At 37.1% G+C, this 22,908-nt stretch overlaps 1 protein-coding gene across 1 annotated transcript in view; it reads left to right on the forward strand.

Moving 5' to 3' along the window:
- The window catches only part of AGBL3 (AGBL carboxypeptidase 3), a gene marked incomplete at its 3' end in the record, with an annotated part of 74,558 nt that overhangs the window by 21,394 nt on the left and 30,256 nt on the right, over positions 1-22,908 (forward strand). The window contains 8 exon segments of the mRNA XM_079711508.1: positions 2,857-2,885; positions 2,887-2,906; positions 4,749-4,820; positions 14,861-14,909; positions 16,093-16,289; positions 21,448-21,551; positions 21,553-21,632; positions 21,634-21,678. Of these exon segments, the coding sequence (XP_079567634.1) occupies positions 2,857-2,885; positions 2,887-2,906; positions 4,749-4,820; positions 14,861-14,909; positions 16,093-16,289; positions 21,448-21,551; positions 21,553-21,632; positions 21,634-21,678 (596 nt within the window).

Here is a 22,908-nt window from a genome sequence, read left to right on the forward strand (position 1 = left end):
CTCCTTCCACCTACATCTTAGCTCCTAAAGAGGGGTACCACTGAGAGAAGAGTGCCACTGTCCCCACTCTCAGCTCCAGAGACACATCAGAAATTTTGCATAAGTGCATTAAGATGGCAGGGTAGGAGGAAGTGGAGCTCACCTCCCCTCAAAAACACATCTACATGTGGCACAATTCTCACAGCAAACCAACTGGAAACTGGCAGAAGATCTCTTATATGACCAAAGCTGCGAGAAAGATCTCCATGTCATTGGGTACGATGGGAAAAAAAAAGGCATCAGGACACAAGATGCCCCTGGGAGGTATCTGTGAAGGAGAGAGGGTCCACACAGGCAAGCCCTCACCCTGGGAACCCCCTGACTGCTAGGAACTCCACCAGGACAGATAGAGGGACTGGAGGGGCCTGGACTCTGATCTCAAGCCGTGTGCGTGTGCTGGCTTGCTATCAAGGCAGAAAGAGACCAGAGCTGATGGCTGCCACTTAATCACACTTCCCAGCCTGAAGCACATGCCGGGTCGGGCAGCTAGTATGTGCAGTGGCTAGGCACTGAATCTCGGGTTTGTGTGCCCTGGGAGTGAACTCAGTCTAGCTGCACAGAGACAGCCCGGAGAGTCTGGGGTGTGGCCCAGGCCAAACCTCAGAGCCCATTGTCAGTACGTGCACTGCAGAGCGCAAGTCTGCCCGTGGAGCCCATCATCAGCACATGCGTGGTGGGGCACAGGTACGGTGGCAGCGGACTTTGTTGGCATACGCACCAAGTGGCATCACAGAGTCGCATGTCTCTGGCAGAGGAGGAACACACAGTGGGTCCTTTCCCCATGACAGCGCTCTGTTTCTTCCCACCTCACACCCCAGCTTGGAGCTGGACTGTGGGTGGACAGGTCCTGGGAGAGCAGCCCCAGGCAGCAGCACAATGACCTCAATTCCTGCAGCCACAACACCCCAGCTCCCAGCACCAGCCTAGCACTAGGTCTGGGATAAACACAACGGAGAAACGGACAAGACCTCGGGCTGCTTCTGGGAAGAACTGTGGATGCCTTCAACGGTGGCACATAGGTTTGCTATGACTACAGGGGCCTCACTTGCTTCAGCGCTCACCTCCTTTGCAACAGAGCACATACTTAATAAGGGCAACAGAGTCTTACTGAGCCCAACCCTCAGGGCTTCTACTCCAACAACCAGGGAGCAGACCCCACCCCCAGGAGGGCTCTGACAGCCACAGAGCAAAGAGGAGGCCCCACCCAAAATCCAGTGCAGGCTCTGGACAACACAACACCAATCCCATCCCCTATCAAGGGGATAATGGCCAGCATACTCTGAGGAAAGATGTGGCTAGCATCCATACCAAAACTAGCCCTCACACCAAAAATATTGAACTCACACGTCTATACAGGGACACTCTCACATAAAAGCACCCCTTCAAGACCACAGTAGCTGTTTCTCCTAAATTCAGAGACAGAGAAAGTTAAGTAAAATGAAAAAGGAGAGGAACTGTTCCCAATTAAAAAAATAAGAGATATCCCCTGAATAAACAAATCATGAAACAGACCTCAGTGGTCTACTACACCCTGAGTTCAAAAAGGAGTTAATAAAAATGCTAAAGGAATTAAGAAAGGTTATCAATAGAAAGGCAGATCACTGTAACAAGGATCTAGAAACTATAAAAAGGAACCAATCAAAATTAGGCAAGTCAATTGCCAAGATAAAAACCAATCTACAAGCAATGAATAGCCAACTAAGTGCCACAGAAGAATGAACAACTGATCTGGAAGACAGAATAATGGAAATCAGTCAGTCAGAACAGCAGACAGACAGACAAATGAAAAAAGCAAAGTGAAAGCAATATACGAGATCTATGGGATAATATAAAGCACGCCAACCTACACATAATATTGGTTCCAGAAGGAGAAGAAAGAGAGAAGGGGATCGAAAATGTATTTGAAGAAATTATGGCTGAAAACTTCCTGAAATCTAAAGAAGGAAACAGATGTCCAGGTACAGGAAGCACAGAAGGTCCCAAAGAAGATGAACACAAACAGACCCAAACCAAGACATATCGGAATTAAAATGGCAAAAGATAAAGAGAGGATTCTAAAGGCAGAAAGATAAAAGCAGTCGGTTACAAGGCAACCCCCATAAGACTATCAGGCTATCAGCTTATTTCTCCGCAGAAACTGTGCAGGTCAGGCCCTTTTGGAAAATTCTAATATCCACATAGCACAGATGCAGAAACAAAAGTTGGGAATCATTTAAAATGTTTTCACAATCACATAATGATTTGTAGACTACTCAAGATTAGCAGTCACAATTCTACGGTGTTTTGTAATCTCTTTTAGTCCAACTGGGTCATATTGGCAAGTATCTCCTCTCAAGATAGACAGCAATGTCATGTGCATGATCTTTCTTACTCTGAACTTTTTTACAAGCTACAAGAAAATATTTTTTCAACTTTTCTATATAAACACAGTTTTGTAATTGCTTATACCTTTTCATACAATTTTATATAGTTTCACTCATTTCACACTTATCTTGCTACATCTTTATTCTTCTCATTGAGATTATAAGCATACATTTTTGTCCCTTTCTCATCATAAATAAGTTCTATATGAAGTAAAAAAAATTTTTAACTCCCTTTAATGCCAAAATACAATATTAATATTTTCTCTTATCATTGTTGTAGAAGAAAAGTAGTGTTGTGAGAGAAGGCTCTGATTTAAAAGATTATTTTTGTCCATTCTAAATCTATGAGGATAAAATGAGAAATGTTGAAAATTACGATAAATCATAGAAAATATACCTCACTTTCATGTTTATAATATAGTACTGCTTTCCTTCTGGTTCTGTGTTCCATTAGGTTTGTGAAAAAGGACATTTAGTTCAAAGAATCAAATTCTGATGTGACAGGTAATGTTCTGCTTTTACCCTCTCATAAACAATTCATTTCCTCAGCAAACACTTTTTTGTGCTACAGCTTTGAGGTTATCACTGTGCTTTGTGCTAGGGATATTAAGAATATACTATACCATTTCTTATTCCCAGGAACTCATCTTTTAATAGGAGGAGACAAACAAGTTAAGCGCAGTGTTACAGGTGCAATGCCTATAGTCTGGACAGGGTTCCAAGGGAGCACAGAGAAGGGAGTGGTCACTTAGACTGGAGGGTTGGATTGAGTGGTCCCTGTACTTGAGAGATATCGCTGATTTGAAAGATTTTTCCCAAAACAGAATATAGGGATTTTATGTTTTAAAAAACATCTTGGTCCTTTTGTGATGAGCCAGGAGAGAAATTAAATTTTGGATTATTCATTTGCTTCTATAGGAATCTGCTAAGTCTAACATAAATCTCTGAATCTCTAACATTTCTGGTATATTTTTTCTTAATTTTTATCTCATCTTTACTTGAGGTCCTTTGAAAAATATTCATAAAATTTAAACAATATTTTAATTTTGTCTAAAATACTTCTTTATTTTATGTGTGTATATATTAATTTTTATACATTTATACCACACTTATTTTCAAAAAGAATTTCAGGTAACTTAATTAAAAGTATATATACAAGTACATAGGGCCTCCCTGGTGGCGCAGTGGTTGAGAGTCCGCCTGCTGATGCAGGGGATACGGGTTCGTGCCCCGGTTTGGGAGGATCCCATATGCCGTGGAGCGGCTGGGCCCGTGAGCCATGGCCGCTGAGCCTGCGCGTCCGGAGCCTGTGCTCCGCAACGGGAGAGGCCACAACAGTGAGAGGCCTGCGTACCGCAAAAAAAAAAAAAAAAAAAAAAAAAAAAAGTATATATACAAGTACATAAATCCACTTAGTTTATGATACAGCAGGCTAATTAAAAATAGAAATGGAAGTAAGAACCACACCTAGGAAAGGAGAGAATTTTATTATGATCAGCCAAGCAAATCAGTCACTTTTTATATGTAACTTTTATATATTCTTCTGTTAAATTTAATGTCAGAAATTAAAGAACACATTTTAGAATCCTTATTTTAGACTTTTTTCTATACACATACACTCCATGTTAATTAATCATAGGTTTTTTTTTCTTTTTTTTTTTTTTTTTTTGCGGTACGCGGGCCTCTCACTGTTGTGGCCTCTCCCGTTGCGGAGCACAGGCTCCGGATGCGCAGGCTCAGCGGCCATGGCTCACGGGCCCAGCCGCTCCGCGGCATATGGGATCCTCCCAGACCGGGGCACGAACCCGTATCCCCTGCATCGGCAGGCGGACTCTCAACCACTGCGCCACCAGGGAGGCCCCTAATCATAGGTTTTTTAGGTTAATTAATCATAGGTTTTTTTGCAACCTATGTTTTCATTTAAAAGTACAGGATATTATTAACTTCTCTACATGTTAGTAAATGGTGGCAAAGTATTCCATTGTATTAGTGAACCTTTATTTAGCCACCCCCATTGTTAAACATTTTTTTTCTGTTGTAAACAACAATGAAGATGTTTAACTCCCTATTTGTGTATATTCTTAATTATTTATTTATAATAGATTCCTAGAAAGGAACTGCTGACCCAAAGAGTATGAACATTTTTTAGACCTTACTATAAATAGCAAAAATGCAACAAAAATCATATAAGATTTGAGAACTGTTTGTATTAATTTCATTGACCTAAACTACTATTTACATATTATCTGCTAGCATTTTTCATTTAGAAAAAGATAAAAATATGAAATGTAAAAGAGTCAATGAACTATTTTCATGCTACTAATGAACTTCTACCATCTTTTCTAGATACAAGGCCAGATATATCAGATGACTGTACATCAGATTATTTCAGAAGACAGTTCCCTAATCAAGGTTTATGAATAAGATGGGAATATAGACAGTAATGAGTGATCACCTATCATCTGAATGTAAGCTATTTAATATGTATCTGGTCAAGATTTACACATAAGAAACTAGAAGATTATCTTCAAATTGGACAGCCAAAGAACAATTCACCTTCCCAGAAATTCTGAGTCTCAAATTTTTATTTTTCTCTCTAACTCTAGAAATATAAAAGACAGTAGAACTTCCTTACATGTCAACTTGATTTCTTGTAATTTTACCGAGTCAAAAAAAATATTATTCATCTCACTGTCTAATCTTTTCATTCCCATCTCACTGAATCTTAAAGCAGAGAGAAACCTTGAGAGCACCCTACTCTCACCTCCTACTGATGACAGGACCCAGGCGCATCCAACTTTTGATTGACTACACTTGGTGACAAGTAGTTTACCAAATTGCAGTCACTTCATTTCCATTGTTAGAGAGCAATGTTCTTTTTATGTTCAGTTAAAACCGTATGTCCCTGTAAATTTAATTCACCTCTTTAATAACACAAAGCAAAAAAGAATGAAAAGACCTTAAAGGTAAACATTTCTGACCAACTCATTTTCCCTAATTCTCCTTGAAATAATAAGAACAAATATAATGCCTCTTCCACATGACAGATCATAAATATGTTTTTAAAGCCATCATTTCCCTGACACTTTCCTTCCATTTCTTTCAGCCATCCATACTATGATTCCCTTTACTATTATATTTTACTGTTTTCTATCACTATTCAAGCTTGAATGAAACTGAACACAGTACTGCAGATGTCATCTAACTAGGAAAGCCATTCCTTGGTATCTGTGGGGGACTGGTTCCAGGAACCCCACGGATAGCAAAATCTGAGGATGCTCAAGTCCCTTATATAAAATGGCGCAGTACTTGCATATAACCTATGCATATCCTTCAGTATCTCTAGATTACTTATAATACCTGTACAATGTAAATGCTATGTAAATAGTTGCCAGAGCACAGAAAATTCAAGATTTGCTTTCTGCAACTTCCTGGAATTTTTTTCCTACTATTTTTGATCCACAGTTGGTTGACTCCGCAGATGCAGAACCCATGGATATGGAAGCCTGACTGTATACAATAAATTATCATTCTCATTTGCTTCTTTCTAGATACCAGATTCCCATTAATGCAGTCTAAGATTACATATTTTTTTGAAAATTATCCTAAAATATTGACATATTGGATTTACAAATACTCAAACCTATAAAGTTTTATTTTCATAGTACCACTGCTAACTTACGTCTCCTCCATTCTCTACTTCTTCAATTTTGGTTTGATATTTTGGTCCAGTGTACTAAGCCTTAAATTTATTGTTAAACTAAGTCTTCTTAGATTCAGCCTTTCATGAACTTGATCTTGATTATGTCATATTGTTGTACCATATACACGTGTATATACCTTATACCTATATACAATATATACATATCTATACATACATCTGACCTCTTGTCAAAGCTTCAGCTTCTTTATCTGTATATGTCTTCACTTAAATGTCCCTTATAGCCAAATTCAAATTCATCTAATCCCACATTGAATGCTGTTCTTTCTGTATTCACTATAACTTTGGTAGCAGTACTATCTACATAACTACCCAAGCTAGAAACCTAATAGTTATCTTTTTTTCTTCTTTCACTTCCACCACTCATATCTAGATAGCCACTGAATCCAACTGATTTTACCACATAATCCCTTTTGTCTCCACCTTAACTACCAGCATTCTTTTCAGTGCTTATTTATCAGAAGCACTTTAGATTTCTAAGTAGTCTCCTTGCCACCCATATTGTCATCCTAATTCCACCTCTCATACTACCATAAAAGCAATCTATCAAAAACAGAAATCTGATTAATGCCACTACCTAAAGCCTTTCAGTAATTCCCAGTTTTCTAACAGTGGTTGAAGTTGGCACAGTCCTGAGACTTCAATTTGTTCTAGGCTTTCTCTTTTTAATTTTTTTTCAACTTTTAATTTTTAAATAATTTCAAGAATAGTACAAAGAGCTATATCTATCTACCTACCTAGCTGTATTTTCCCCCCCAATCCATTTTTTGTAGACATAATGCTCCGTTATTCCTAAAGAGCTTCAGCATATATTTTCCAAGAACAAGAACATTCTCTTACATTAAAATAAGGAAATTCAACTTTGATACAGTACTACTTTGTATCATACTGTAGTGAAATTTTGCCAAATGTACCAATGATGTCCTTTAGGGCACAACTTCTCCCTGATTGAGGCTCATGGATTGCATTTAATTGCCATACCCCTTTATTCTCTTTTAATTTGGAACATCTGCTCAGCCCTTCTTTGTCATTCACAGCACTGGCGCTGTGAAGATTATGGGCCAGCAGTCTTATAGAATGTCTGGTTTTAAAATTTTAGAATTATCTGGGGAGTTTATGATAATCCCAGCTTTGAATTCTGGGTTGGCCTTTGTCAACCCCCAAATCTGCATTTTTAATAAGGTACCATAGATAATTCTGATGTTGATGATCTGCACTTTTCGACTCACCACATTGGGAGCTCTAGTGAGAGTCGGTGGGAGGCCAAGCATTTGAGACCTAGCCCATCCAACCCTTATTCATCCTGAGTAGCTTTCATGTACGATTTTTCTTTCAATAATGGTCTGTCACTTTAAGAACAAAATTTTTTTTGACAACCACTAGCTGCATCAGAGAAACCAAGTTCCCTAACATGACGTACAAGACTTCCAGTGAACTGGCCCCTGACTGCCTCTCCAGTTTTACCTCTTGCCATTTTCTGCCTTTTCCTTCACACTTCAGCAATGATGATCTTCTTGTGGCCTCAAAATACATCAGTCTTCTCACCTCCTTGCCTTTGCTCATTCTGTCTTCTCTGCCTGAAACATAATTCTCCCTCTTCAACTAGATAAGCTACTTCATCATTTAAGGGGTAGGTATCAAAGTGTAATAAGACTCATATACAGTTCATTACAATAAGAGTGAGATAGACTGAGTGATAATGATATGCACAAATTGCTCAAAGAAGGGCATGTAATCCAGCCTGAAAATCTCAGGGAATGTTTTCCTGAAGGAACTGATCCTTAAATTATGATCATGATTATGATGGAGTCTTAAGTGATAAGTTAGGCATTTAGCAGCAAGAGGAGAGTCACTTCCTTGAATTCTTAAAAGATTAATGTCAATGGTTTTGTGATCCTATTTATATGAAAATTCTTTCCTTACTTGAGATGAACTATGTCTGGGACTGAAGATAAGGCATTCAGAGCCTTTTGACTCCCGACATCTCTCACCAATATTTATTCTCCCCTGTCTAAACAGAAGAAAACTCTATGCAATAGAAAAGACAGGTGCAACAGAGGAGCTGAGGGATTCTGCTGTCATCCATCAGTATTTTAAAATCATCCCAGCAGAACAAATCTAAAAATTATTTGATATATTTTCATTCTGAATATAGCTAAGTAAAATTTACTTCTTTTTCTCAATATTTCTTCATATCTGAGTTCATCTGGTATTTTAACCTTCCTGATACTATTCTCCTGAGGCTCAGTCACTCTCTTATAATCCTCCTTTGTTACATAATCTCCTTTCCATCTTTGTTCATGTTCTTTTAAAAATCTGATGTTTATCTGCTTCGCAGAGGTCTCAATATACTAGTCGATGACTGTGCTAGATACCGGGCTACAATGGAAAATAAAATATAGTCTGTTCTCAAGAAGCAGAGAGAGTGACAAGTAAACAGACAGTAGAAATATAATGGGATAAATGCTACTTACTGTGCTATGATATTATACAGGAGTTGTTTGGGGATAAGGGAGTATCAGAGAAAGTTTCTCAGAAAAGTTAACTGTTACGGTTCCAGGGGCCAAATAAATAAATAGTATTTTTTCTTTACCAAGTTTTGAATCTATTAAAAATTAAGACAAAAGAGTAGGACAAAATACTAGCACACTGAATCCACCAACATATAAAAAGGATTATACACAGTGGCCAAGTAGGATTTATCCCAGAAATGCAAGGTTGGTTTAACATATGAAAATTATCCACCTCCAAGAGTAATGAAAATAAAAACAAAAATACACAAGTGGAACCTAATTAAGCTTAAAAGCTTTTGCACAGCAAAGGAAACCATAAACAAAACAAAAAGAAAACCCACAGAATGGGAGAAAATATCTGCAAACAAAGCGACCAACAGGGATTAATCTCCAAAATATACAAACAGCTCGCGCAGCTCAATACCAAAAAAACAACCCAATCCAAAAATGGGCATAAGATCTAAACAGACATTTCTCCAAAGAAGACATACAGATGGCCAAAAGGCAAATGAAAAGATACTCAACATCACTAATTATTAGAGAAATACAAATCAAAACTTACAATGAGGTATCACCTCGCACCGGTTAGAATGGCCATCATCAAAAAAAATCTAGAAACAATAAATGCTGGAGAGGGTGTTGATAAAAGGGAACCCTCCTACACTGTTGGTGGGAATGTAAATTGGTACAGCCACTATGGAGAACAGTATGGAGGTTCCTTAAAAAACTAAAAAAAGCTACCATATGATCCAGCAATTCCACTCCTGGGCATATATCCAGAGAAAACCATAATTTGAAAGGATACATGCACCACAATGTTCATTGCAGCACTACTTACAATAGCCAGGACATGGAAGCAACCTATATGTCCATCAGCAGAGGAATGGAAAAAGATGTGGTACATATATGCAATGGAATATTACTGAGCCCTTAAAAAGAATGAAATAATGCCATTTGCAGCGACAAAGATGGACCTAGAGATTGTCATACTGAGTGAAGTCAGACAGAGAAAGACAAATATCATATGGTATCACTTATACATGGAATCTTAAAAAATGGTACAAATGAACCTATTTACAAAACGGAAATAGGGTCACAGATGTAGAAAACAATCTTATGGTTACAAAGGGGGAAAGGTGGAGGAGGGGTAAATCGGGAGCTTGGGATTGACACACACACACGACTATGTATAAAACAGATAACCAACAAGGACCTATTGTATACCACAGGGAACTCTATTCAGTACTGTAATGACGTATATGAGAATAGAGTCTATAAAAAGAGTGGATATATGCATAACTGATTCACTTTTGCTGTACAGAAACTAACACAACATTGTAAATCAACTATACTCCAATAGAAATTAATTTAAAAAGAAATAAAATTAAACAACGTAATACACATTAATTGAAAAAAGAACAAAATGCACAGGATCATCTCAGTACATGCAGGAATAATGTTTGGCAAAATCCAACGTCCTTTCATGATTTAAAAAAAAATACGCAACAAAGTATCAGTAGATGGATGTTCCTCAACCTGATAAAGGCTATCTATAAAAATCCCACAGCTAATATCATAGTTGATGGTACAAGACAATGGTTTCCCCCTAAGATCAGGACCAAGACAATGGAGGTTCAGGCAGGGCAGTTTGGAAAGAAGAATAAATACAATGCATCCAGACTGGAAAGAAGTAAAACTACCTCTGTTTGCAGAACACATGATCTTATATGTAGAAAATCCTAAGGAACATACATACATACACACACACAACCTACCAGAGCTAATAATCAGTTCAGCAAGGTTGCAAGATAGAAAATCAACATGCAAAACTCAGCTGTAATGGGTGAATTGTATGGTATGTGAATTAGATCTCAATAAATCTGTTGTAAAAATCGATTGTATTTCTATATACTAGCAATGAACATTCTGAAAATGAAATTAAGAAAATTCCATTTACAAAGCATCAAAAAGAATAAAATACTTAGAAATAAATTTAACAAACAGTGTAATACTTGTACACTGAAAAGTACAAAACACTGTTGAAACATATTAAAGAAGATTTAAATAAATGGAAAGATTCCCCCACATTCAGGAATCAGAAGACTTGTTAAGATGGCAATACTCACCAAATTGATATACAGATTCAATGCGATCCTATCAAAATCTCTGCCGAAACAGAAATTACAAGCTAAACCTAAAATGCATAGGAAATGTAAAGGACGAGAATAACCAAGACAATTTTGAAAAAGAACAAAGTTCAAAGAGTCACACTTTCCAATTTCAAAACTTACCACCAAGCTGCAGTAATCATAACAGTGTGGTCCTGGCATAATGGTAGATATAGAGATCAATGAAATAGAATTGAGAATACAGAAATGAACCCTTATACTTACTGTCAATTAAGTTTCAACAAAGGTGCCAAGACAATTCAATGAAGAAAAAAATAGCCTTCACAACAAATGGTACTGAGACAACTAGATATTCACATGCAAAAGAATGAAGTTGGACTCATTCCTTACACCAATTCATTAATTCAAAATGGGTGACAGACCTAAATGTAAGACCTGAAACTACTCTTAGAAGAAAAGATAGACATACAGTGTAAACATGGTAAGGGGATTGCTAGCTTTAAGCTCCAACGTGTAAAGGGCTGGATTTGGAGAGTAGACCTTTGTTAGGGAGAACGTTCTGGATAGTTTGCAATGCTTACTCTTCCTCCCCCTGACAGAGCCAGCCCCTTCTAGCCGCCTTGTCTCATTGAAGGGTAGGGGGAAGAAAAGCTAAGAAATGCGTATTAAGGTCACAGCCCAGGGACACAGACCCACCAAAAGACTAAGATTTAATAAGATTATAGGATGTTCCCTTTCCCCATACCTTACCACCACGCCAACATGACTCCAGTATAAGAACAACGGTTTACAGCTAAAAGAGCTGCAAGCCAGACGTGTATTCTATCTGGTAAGTGGTGCTTAGGGAACCCCAAAGACAACAGGATAGACAAAAACAAGGCTATTATAGGAATTCCTATAATGTATACACACACACACCTAGCACATCATATTCAAACTTCAGAAAGACAAAGACAAAGACAAAAATCTTTGAATTTATCTTTCTCTGTCTGACTTATTTCACCTAGCCTAATGCTCTCAAGGTCCTGTTGTCCCAAATGGCAGGATTTCCTTCTTTCTCATGGTTGAATAATATTCCATTGTGTGTGTGTATGTGTGTGTGTGTATATATACACACACATACACACACACACATACACACCGTATCTTCTTTATCCATTCGACCATTGACTGACCCTTATGTTGTTTCTGTGTCTTGGCTATTGTAAATAATGCTCCAATAAACATGGACAGACACCTCTTCAAGATCTTTTTGTTTTTTTTCATTTCTTTGGATATATCCCCAGAAGTGGAATTGCTGGATCATAGTGTAGTTCTATTTTTAATTTTTTGAGCAACCTTCATAAACACATACAACTAGTTAGGGAGATAAATAACCAAAACAGAGCATAGTGTACAATTTAGAGAAAAGAATTTGGAATTGATCGTCATAAAGGAGACTGAATCTCACAAGTCCAGATGAGAGAAGCAAGAAGTACTTCTAAATCAATTGAAAGTTTTTTCACCTCTCAAAAAGACACCAATGCTCAGTCAAAAATAATAGCTGGTGGATTCGCTTGGGCATATGACATGAATGAACACTGATTATCAGTGTTGACTGCTTGATGAAACTGAGGAAAATTACATTTCCTAATTCAGAGTTTGCCACTAAAATGCCCTGTGGGTTAACCAAGGGGAAATTTTGATGACAGATGTGTTGGACTCTTACAGTGTAAAGCTCATTTTGTCAGATCTTACCAACAATAATGTTTTCTACAGTTGTCACATGATACATTGAATAAAAAAGAAAAAACATTTCCTCTGGCTATTAGGTACTTTAATTTGAAAAATGGGGTTTCAAAGAATCTTGATTTCTATGAAGATTTTAATGAAACCACAGAAAACATCAAACTAAATATTGTCAATATGTTGTCCAAAGACAAACTAGACTTTGTTCATCTATCTTCATGGTTGGCTGACAATGAAAATATAAAATGTATATTTTTGCAAATTTCATTCAGTCTATCTACTTCTTACCAAAGAAAAAGATCTGATCTCTCAAATGTCTTGCACACCTTGTATTTAAAAAAGAGTGTGATTTGCTATCCTGTGATAATGAGGCTTTCATAATGAAATTTTTTGGTCACGTTTTAGTTTCCTCAAAACATGCAGAAGCACTTAATGAGATTTTCGACTTTATAGAAATGAAAGAGGGCAGTTTCCTTAGACCTGTGCCAACAAGGTGGCTATCATTGTTGCCAGCCATAGAAAAGACATTAAAATCTTGGTCTGCCATTAAATCACATTTTCAACATGTGGGACAAGAAGAATGGCTTTCTCTAATTTGCAAATAGTTTGAAGATGGGAATAGAGGAAAGGGCTACAGTAAAACAATTTATATTCTGTTTGATGATCTTTGAAGAGGTCACATGGAGCATAGAAAAGGATGAACTGCACCTCAGTTGTTTGACATTATGTGTAGGTTGTGACAAAAACTCATACAGTGGGAAAAAAATGACATTTAGGGGGAAATAAGACTGACTCAGAAGTCAAAAATATGTCACCAGAAAGGGCAGCCAAGTTAAACAGCACTAAAAACTGTAATTTATTTGAAATCCACCTTCAGTTTAAGTTCGAATTACCTCTGTGCTTTAAAAACCTATTCCCTGAGAAAGAAAAGTTTAACTTGCAATGATATCCAGTGTGCTTCAGAATATCTAAAAACAGTGGACATTTTAGACATGGCGAACACTACATGATGAATTTAAGGATGCAAAGGGCCAAATACCCAAAAGCCAGCCTACTAAATTAAGCCTGTAGATACAAAGTGGATGGACATTTTTGTAAAGCTGGTAACGAATTCCTTACAAGTCTAGAAACCTATTACTAATAAGTAAGGTCATATTCCATGCTCAAATTCCTTTGTTGACAGGATATCTAACTTGCTGTCATTCCATTGGCCTGCCACCAGGGGTCAGTGTAATGTGGGGCTTCATAAGAGCAGACCTCAGAGGCCTTGACTTTGAATGTATTCAGTTTTACCACTACATAAAAGAAAAGAAGGATATCCTGAAGGCTGCAGGCAGTTCAGAGAAGTATCACTGGAAGAGGACACACAAAGAGCAAAAATATCCTACTTTATCATGGGACATAAAGAAACGTCAATTTTTATTAATTATAAGTAATGTCTGTTTAATTAGAGCCATTGTATTTACATTCAACTTTTTTTTTTTTGGCAGTACGCGGGCCTCTCACTGTGGCCTCTCCCGTTGTGGAGCACAGGCTCCGAACGTGCAGGCTCAGCGGCCATGGCTCACGGGCCCAGCTGCTCCGCGGCATGTGGGATCCTCCCGGACCGGGGCACGAACCCACGTCCCCTGCATCGGCAGGCGGACTCTCAACCACTGCGCCACCAAGGAAGCCCTACATTCAACTTTTTAAAGGTCTTATATTTATGTATCTTAAGAAGACATAATATGGCCTATAAAATGTAAATATCCTATAAAGAGTTAAAATCTGTATCAGAGGAAAAAACTATGTTATATTCTCACACATACTATTTGTTTAATTGGTTCCACTATTAATAACTACTAATTGTCACTGTTAACTAGTCCTACTGTTTTTCTTAAATAATGGCATTTATGTAACAAAAAAGCAAATAATACAGAATATATAATTTTAAATAAATGCCTAATTTATATTTTATGTTAAAATAATAATCATGTGTGTATAAGTATTTATTACATATTGTACTGATTTTTTGGTCTGTTGTAGCTGTGTCTTGAGTTGGCGCTCTAAAAGTAGTCACCCTACTACACATGTAGATGGCCTTCATAGAGCCTGACGTGCAGAATTCAGTTCTGAAATGCTTGATAATTATTGGACAGGTATTTCTACTGTTTGCTCTTCTCTTGAAACAGTTTCATTTAAAAGCTTCCAGAGGAAGTATGCACTGATATATTTCATATGTCTGAATGAGATAATGTCAGATTAATTGAAGATACTCAAGCTAGCCATTAAATATATGAATGAGGTCATTGTGAAGAAAGTAAAAAAACTGTTTTGTTAACCTTAAAACCTAAGTTCAGAAATTTTATGGTATATTCTCTTTTTTAGCAAAAATACCTGGACAAGCCCCTTCTTGGCTTCTAAAAAGATATTTGAGGTAGGAGAAACTACACTTGATTTCTTCTACCAGGTTACCTTACTCCCTTTCCTCTGTCTTATAAGATTTTTATTTTGCATTAAAGTAACAGCTAAAAGTGACGTTTTAATAACAATTGCTAATTGTCTCCTTAGAGTCTACATAGTGTCTGTGGCTAGGTCCGTTTTATACATAGGAGTGCACATATGATGCATTTTGAATGGTTCTGAGATTTCAGTATCCCTAAAGTATCCCTAATGGATGCCTTAACATCTGCAGTTAGACAGTTATTTCTAAGCATTTATCATTGCTGTATTTGAGTTTCTCTTTTTAAATAGAAATACTTCTGGCATAAGATAGTTACTTAGAATGAATACTAGCAAATGTTTTACTATCTATAATAGCAATTGAAGCACTGGTCACGTAGGGATTATACTAGTACCTAAAAATTGGAAAAGGAATAGAAAGGGAAGTCAGGGATAACATAGATAAACTTTGTAGTTTTGTCTAAACCGGTAATTATTACACCACTAGCCCCCCTGGCAAGTTTCCCTATCTCTAGGAATAATGATATGAACAACCACCTGAACAGTGGATTTGTAAGTATTTGAGAATAGACTGAATTTGCACAACAGAGGAAACATGGTATGCCTGTTCTCCCTTCCTTGGCCTCTTTTCTAAGAACTTGGTTTCTGCTCAATAATGGGTTCTGTTGAAATATGTAGGCTGTCTTGCCCCAAAAACCTAGAAAATTAGGTTAAGAAACCATCTTTGGCCATACCTGTACTTGGATCTAGAATTTATTCATTTAAACTAAGACTTAACTTTTTAAAATATATTACTTATCTATGGAAAGAAATGAAATAATGTATCAACATAAGAGAAGGTAATAGAAAAAGTAGTGGAGTTAGAAGATATGTATTCTAGGTCTGCCCCTCCTTATTAGCTATGTTATCTTGAGCAAACAGCTTAACCTCTCTGATTCCCTAACATTCCCTTACATTCCCTCTCTGATGTAAGATGGGGATCACACTGGCCATCCTGCCTGTATCACAGGACTAGTGAGAGCCCCAAGTAAGATAATATCTGTAACAATACTTTGCATACTATGAGATGTAAAATACAGATATAACATGGCATTACATTACTCTTGATTAGACAGTTCATTGTTGACATTGAAATCAGAGTACCCAAATTCTTTCAGCTCCCAAACTATGATTCATAGGCTTAGCAAAGACCAACAAAGATATTTTTTAGAAACCAATGAGAGGCCAGTCCAGGAAACAATTAAGCCCAGAATCAGTGATTTGTATGGAAACTGTGTCAAAGTGACATCCTTGAAGTGTCCTATGAGCAAACAAACTCACATTTGGACTGAGAAGACAAGGATACCAACAGAAGGTTTTCCTTTTTTGTTGTTGTTTAGGATTTTAATATTATATACAAAGGTGGCTTTCACTGTATCATCATTAATATTGATCAACCCTATGAAATTTGGATTATGGGAACTTTTTATAAACAGAGGATAGACAGCCATTTTATTCCTGACTCTGTAAAGTATTTGTCTTATTTAATTTCTATATAATATAGAAGAAAATTGTTTAATATAGCCTTGAAAAATCAATTTAATTTCCTTATTCCCATCACCTCCTTGTTATTGATGCCCTTTCCACATCATAGAATAAAAAAGTAATGAGCTGATACAACATGGATGAATCTCAAAATCACTGTGCTGAGAAAAAGAAGCCAGGCACAGAAAAGTAAATACTATATGAAATCACATTTATATGAAATGCAAGCTAATCTATAGAGACAAAAAGTAGATAAAGGTTTCCTAGAGTAGGAAGGAACAGAGTAGGGAGGAAGGAAAGAATGGACTGTAAAGGAGCATCAGGAATCTTTCAGGGATGATCTTTTCTAGATCTTGTTTATGGTAATGGTTTCACAGGTATTTACAACTGTTGAAACTCCTGGGTGTTGGGCCAGACCAACTAGCTGGATTGAATTTTCATCCGCCAGATGGCAAAGATCGAGGGGAGCAGCAATTCAGTTTAGACGTGTTGCTTTTTAAATGCCTTTTAGATACTGAAGTGGAGGTACTGAACAGGCAGTTGGATATGAGTCCAGCATTCAGGGAAGAGATCTGGGCTGAAGATACATTTGGGAATTTTCAGCCTATAGATAGTATTTTAAGGCATGAAGCTGGATGAGATTTAAGTGACTGTAGATATAGAAAAGGGTTAAGGAGCAAGTCCTTGGGAACTCCAACACTGATGGATCAGGAAAAGAGTAAGAACCCAACAAAAGAAGACTAAGAAGCCCCCTCTGGGGTAGGAGGAAAAGCAAGAGAATGTGTTGTCCTGGAAGCTAAGTGAGAAAGTGTATCAAAGAGAAGGGAATAAGCAGCCAAGTCTAATGCTTCTGATTAAGTCAAGTGGATTTACTATTGGATTTTACAACATGGAGGTTTTATTTGGGATCTTGATCAGAGAAATTTCAGTAGAATGATAAAGGTACAAGTCTAATTAAAGTGTATTTTAAAATAGGAGGAGAGAAATTGGAGACAGGTAGTATTTACAGAATTTTGCTGCAACAGGGAGATTTGTTTTTCAGTTTTCCCCACTGCTGCCACCACACTGCTTAATTTAAAATTTGTTTCTCATCTTTCCCATCTTCCCTGAGCTGAGATTCTCATGGCTTTTTTACTGTATTATCTTTAAACATGTCCTGATGAATCTTGATGACATATGAATAAAAATTCTACAGTCTTCTTTTTTACTGAAGTAAATCATTTCAGAGAGTTATCTTTTCCTATTTTTTGCTGTTGTCCCTTTCTTTATAATATATACATTTAGGGCTATCAATTTTCCTTCACCTCCTCACCTATATAATTCTCCACCGACTACAATCTAGCTTCTCACCATAACAATGATATTATTTCCAAAGTCATCAGCTCTTATCATACTTGACTTCTCTACTGTTGGTTAATTCCAGAGCTTTAAAACTCTCCCTTCATTCACTGAGCAATTCCAACAGGCGTATCTGTGGAACTTCTCTCTCTTTTAGTCCTGTTTCTCTGCCCATTCATGTTTGGTGTCCTACATGGGCTTCACTCCCTCTGCCTGAATTTTAAGTGGGCTATTCCCCAGTATTCCATCCTTTGGTCTCTCCTCTTCTCACCACATACTTTATTTCTGAGCGCTCTCATCTATACCTGTAGCTTCAACAAACAACTGCTGATCATGATCACATTTTTTAAATCATCAATATAGGCATCTCTTCTGAATTCCATACTGTGCCTACTGGAATTATCCTTCTATTTTTCCTCACAGATACTTCTAATCCAACTTGCCCACTGCAGATCTCTTTCTCCTGCTGCATTCCGTTTCTCAGTCAATAATACCACCGTCCTCCTGTTATCTAAATAATAGCCCAAGACGTATCCTAATCTTCTACATCTCTTTGGTATCCAACAATGAGAAGCTCTATCAATCTGCCCTCAAAGATTCTCTTGACTCTGTATTTCTTCATCATACCGCTGCTCCTTTAGTTCAGACTCCCTTTCTGCCTCCCTTGAATTACTACATTAGCCTCCTAACTTGTCTCTCTGCCTCAACTCTCACTTTTCTTCAACCTGTCATCCTCCTGGTTGCCAGCGTGATCTTTCAAAAATGCACATCTAATTATATCACTTCCATGTATAAAGTTTTCAATGGCCTAACAATTTCATTTTTAAAACATTAAGCATCTACCAGTCACAAATTATTCCTGTCTCAGGAAATCTCCCAAAAGTACTATTATTACAAGATCTCTAGTTTTGAACCACTTATTCACACCTACCTGATTTCTAGTCATTCTAAACCATACTTGTGATTTCCTGAATGTGCCATGTTAGTCCCACTATCTAGATTACTGCCCTTTTTTTTTTTTTTTTACTTAGCTGACATAGCTATGCATCAAGACTCAGATTAATTAGGAATTAGGAATATTTCCTTTTCCAGCTGTAAGTATGGCTAGAAGTCCCTCTTCAGCAGTCCTTCAGTAAGTACCTTGCCTTATCTCTATAGATAAATATTCTAATTGATGCTTTACTTCTCTCTCTCTAGTCCCAACTGTTGGCATATTAAAGGCAAAGACTATATTTTTCATACCTATTTACCAAACCAAACATAATGCCGGATACATAGTAATGATTCAGTGAGTATTTGCTGAATGGCCTAGGAATGGCTTCTCAAGAGACTGTAGGTAAATTCAGTTTATTTGCCAGCACTGCCAGATACTGTAATCATACATACCCTCAATCATTGTCTTTCAAGTCTAGCTTAATTCAGTGAGTGCTTTAGTCATCTGTTTCCTTTCTTTTTAGTAATGGATAATTCCTTTTTAAAAAACATTATTGTGGATATTTCAAGCATAAACAAAAGTAGAATAGAATAATGAACCACTGGTGCCTGTCACCCACCCTTAATAGTTATCAGCATCCTGCTATTCTTGTTTCATCTATATTCCCACTGCTTTTTTTTTTTTTTTGCTAAAGTAGTTAAGGCAAAGTCAGCAAATCATATTGTTTTGCCCATAAATAGTTCAGTGTATATCTCTAACTAGATAAACAAAGCATAATGTATTTCTTGCTTTTATTCTAAGTGTATTCTACTTTTTCTTATGCTGTCTACATATCAATTTAGGCATCATAATTATAAGTAACACTGCTACATCCTTTAAAATGTCTACCTATTTTCCTTCAGGCTTTACTTAGGGTTCTTTTTTCCCCCTCTCTCTACCTCTGTATATTGAATTATTTTTAATTGTGTTAAAATACACATGACATAAAATTTACCATGTTAACTATTTTTAAGTGTCAAGTTCAGCAGTGTTAAGTACATTCACACTGTTGTGCACACAATCTCCAGAACTCTTTTTGTCTTGCAAAACTGAAACACCAAACCTATTAAACAACAACTGCCCATTCCTCCCTCCTCCCAGCCCCTGGCAACTATCCTACTTTGACTGACTATTCTCGGGATCCCATATAAGTGTAATCAAATATTTGGAAGACAAATACAGTATTTGTCTTTTTGTGACTAGCTTATTTCACTTAGCATAATGTCCTCAAGGTTCATCTATGTTGTAGCAGGTGTCAGAATTTCCTTCCTTTTTAAGGCTGAATGACATTCCATTGTATATATACCACATTTTGCTTATCCATTCATCCATCGATGGGCACTTGGGTTGCTTCCACCTTTTGGCTATTGTGAATAATGCTACTATGAACATGGATGTACAAATAACTCTTCAAGACGCTGCTATCAGTTCTTCGGGGAATATACCCAGAAGTGGAATTGCTGGATCATATGGTAATTCTATTTTCAATTTTTTAAGGAACCACCATACTGTTCTCCATATTGACTACGCCATTTTACATTCCAACCAACACTGCACAAGGGTTTTAATCTCCCCACATCCTTGCCTACACTTATTATTTTCTGTTTTTTGACAACAGCCATCCTAATGGGTATGGGGTGGAATAAACACTTTTAAAATGAACTTTATTTTTTAAAACAGTTTTCTACACATTTTAATGTTATTATACTCTTATTATCACAATTAACAAAATAAACAATTCCTTCATATCATCTAATAAAGAAGGGATTTCTAACATGCTCTTACCGTAGTTTTCACTGTATCTCCATCCTTCTGTTTCCTCAAACAGAAGCTTTGGAGCCACTGCTGATTTCACTCTTCTTTTCTCACCCCACATCTAAGTCATTAGAAAATCCCAAAATATATTCAGGATACTTCCCTCCCCCCTCACTTCTCACCTTTCTGGCAACTGCCACCACCCTGGTCCAAGCTACCATCCTCTCTCCTAAATTATTTCAGTAGCCTTCTAAGAGATCTCCCTGCCTGTTTACCCTTACCCCTGTTCAATCTGTTCTCAACTCATCAACCAGCATGATCCTCTTAGAGCAAATCTCAGATGTGACACTCCTCAAAGCTTTCCAGTGGCTCCCTATTTCACACTCAGTAAAAATCAAAGTCCTTACAATGGCCTGTGAGGCCTTATGTGAACTAAGTCCAAGTTACCTATCTGAGCTCATATTACCTTATATCTTTCCCTTTGTTCATTCTGCTTTAGTCACTTGTCCCACCTTGGTGTTCCTTGAACACACTAACATGCTCCTAGCTCAGGGCCTTTGCACTTACTATTCCCCTTGCCTAGAACGCTCTTCCCTCTGATAACTGCTTGACTCGTTCCCTAACTCCTTTGACGTGGAAGCTTCGCAGGGAGGCCTTCTCTGAACACCTTTTTAAGAACAGAAATCGGCCCCTCCCCCAAGAATTCTCTATTCCCCTTCCCAGCTTTATTTTCTCCTGTAAATTTTTTATTACCTGACATAGATATCTTATTTGTTTGCTTATTTTCTGCCTCATAATTCAAGTATAAGCTTCAGATGGATAAGAATTTTTAGATAGAATGTTTGGCAGATAATGCTCAATATGTAATTGCTTAATCAATTCAGTTTATATATCTATACATATTTTTATGGTTGCTCCCCAGATCTGCAGTACAACTTAAAAAGCAATATGAAAGAATGTCCATCTTTCCAAAGCAAGAAGCCTGGAGTAAACTGGACAGATGATGAAAAAAGAATCCACAGGGATAAAAAAAATAGCTGAAACTCAAGAAATATTGCAGTATTTGCTCCCCATCATGAAAAGCACTAAAAATGTGCGAACTACTCAGAGAAAAGATACTCAATCCAAGAACCAACTTTCAAATCCAACATAAGTCAATACAATTTTGTCATTCTTAGCTATTTAATACATACGCTCTTTTATAAGGAAACAAGGCTTATTAAATTCATTATCTTAAGAAACAAACATAGGCTCTTAAAAATACTGGCAGCTACACCATGTTTGACAAAGGGAGAAAGGCCCAAAGCCTTAAGAAAACATTGGCTATGTGAAGGAGTAGGTTTTCAGGCCTTATTTGATTGTTTGTTTACATGAAAGCACTCATTAATTTGGATCTATGAATAAAGTATGCATTAATAAAGTATAACCACAGCCTGACTTGAAATTTCTCAGGTGTGTTTAAACCTTATAATCCTAGGGAGCAAGCGGAATTAGAAATAATTAACCAGAGCTACTTCAGCTTATTGATATTCAGAGGAAAGCAGGAAGGATAAGACCAGATTTCAAGATTATAAAAAAGAACCATCACTAAGGCCAAAAGGAAACTCATATAAATAAAAGTAAGACAATGACAAGCTGAAAATGATAAATATAATACTAATATTATCAACAAATTTTGATAAAGTATTTCTATATGCTACACACTATTGTGTGTTTACACACACAAACACATTTTACATTCTACACATAAGGAAACTGAGGTACAAAGAGGTTAAGCAATTTGTTCAAGGTCACACAGCCAATAGGTAGCAATCGGATTCAACCGTAACTAGACATTTTGACTGCAGAGTCCTTCATCAGTATGCTTTGGTATTTCTCTTCATAATATAAATGAAAACAGAGGACCAATATACTTAATATTCAAAGACTGCCTACAAGTCAATGATAAAATTATGAATGTTTTAATAGGAAAATGGGCAAAGGCTATGAACCAGAAATTCACAAAAGAAAAAAAAATAATGGCCAATGATCATTTTAAAATGTTTGGACCCCGTCGAGCAGCCCAAGCCCAGGTTGCAACCGCGTACCCTCTTGGCCGCGCGCGCTCCTTGCCGCTGGACCTGCATTCACATATTTCTAGATTTTCACCGAGATTTGGAATATGTACAACGAATTATGAAAAGGACTCATCACCAACCCAGGACATGCAGTTTCCTCTCTAAGGGCTATTTGGCATTTTCTAGACTTATTTCACCCAGATACTAGAAATAAGCAGCTACACAGACCTGGTGTACAAGAAATAAGATCTAATCTACAAAATAAATTTGCATTCTGCAGCCTGACCCTCAGCACTAAAAGATACATCAGAAATTCATCTACACGT

This window comes from Hyperoodon ampullatus (genome assembly GCF_949752795.1).
Source record: "Hyperoodon ampullatus genome assembly, chromosome: 9".
Lineage (NCBI taxonomy): Eukaryota > Metazoa > Chordata > Mammalia > Artiodactyla > Ziphiidae > Hyperoodon > Hyperoodon ampullatus.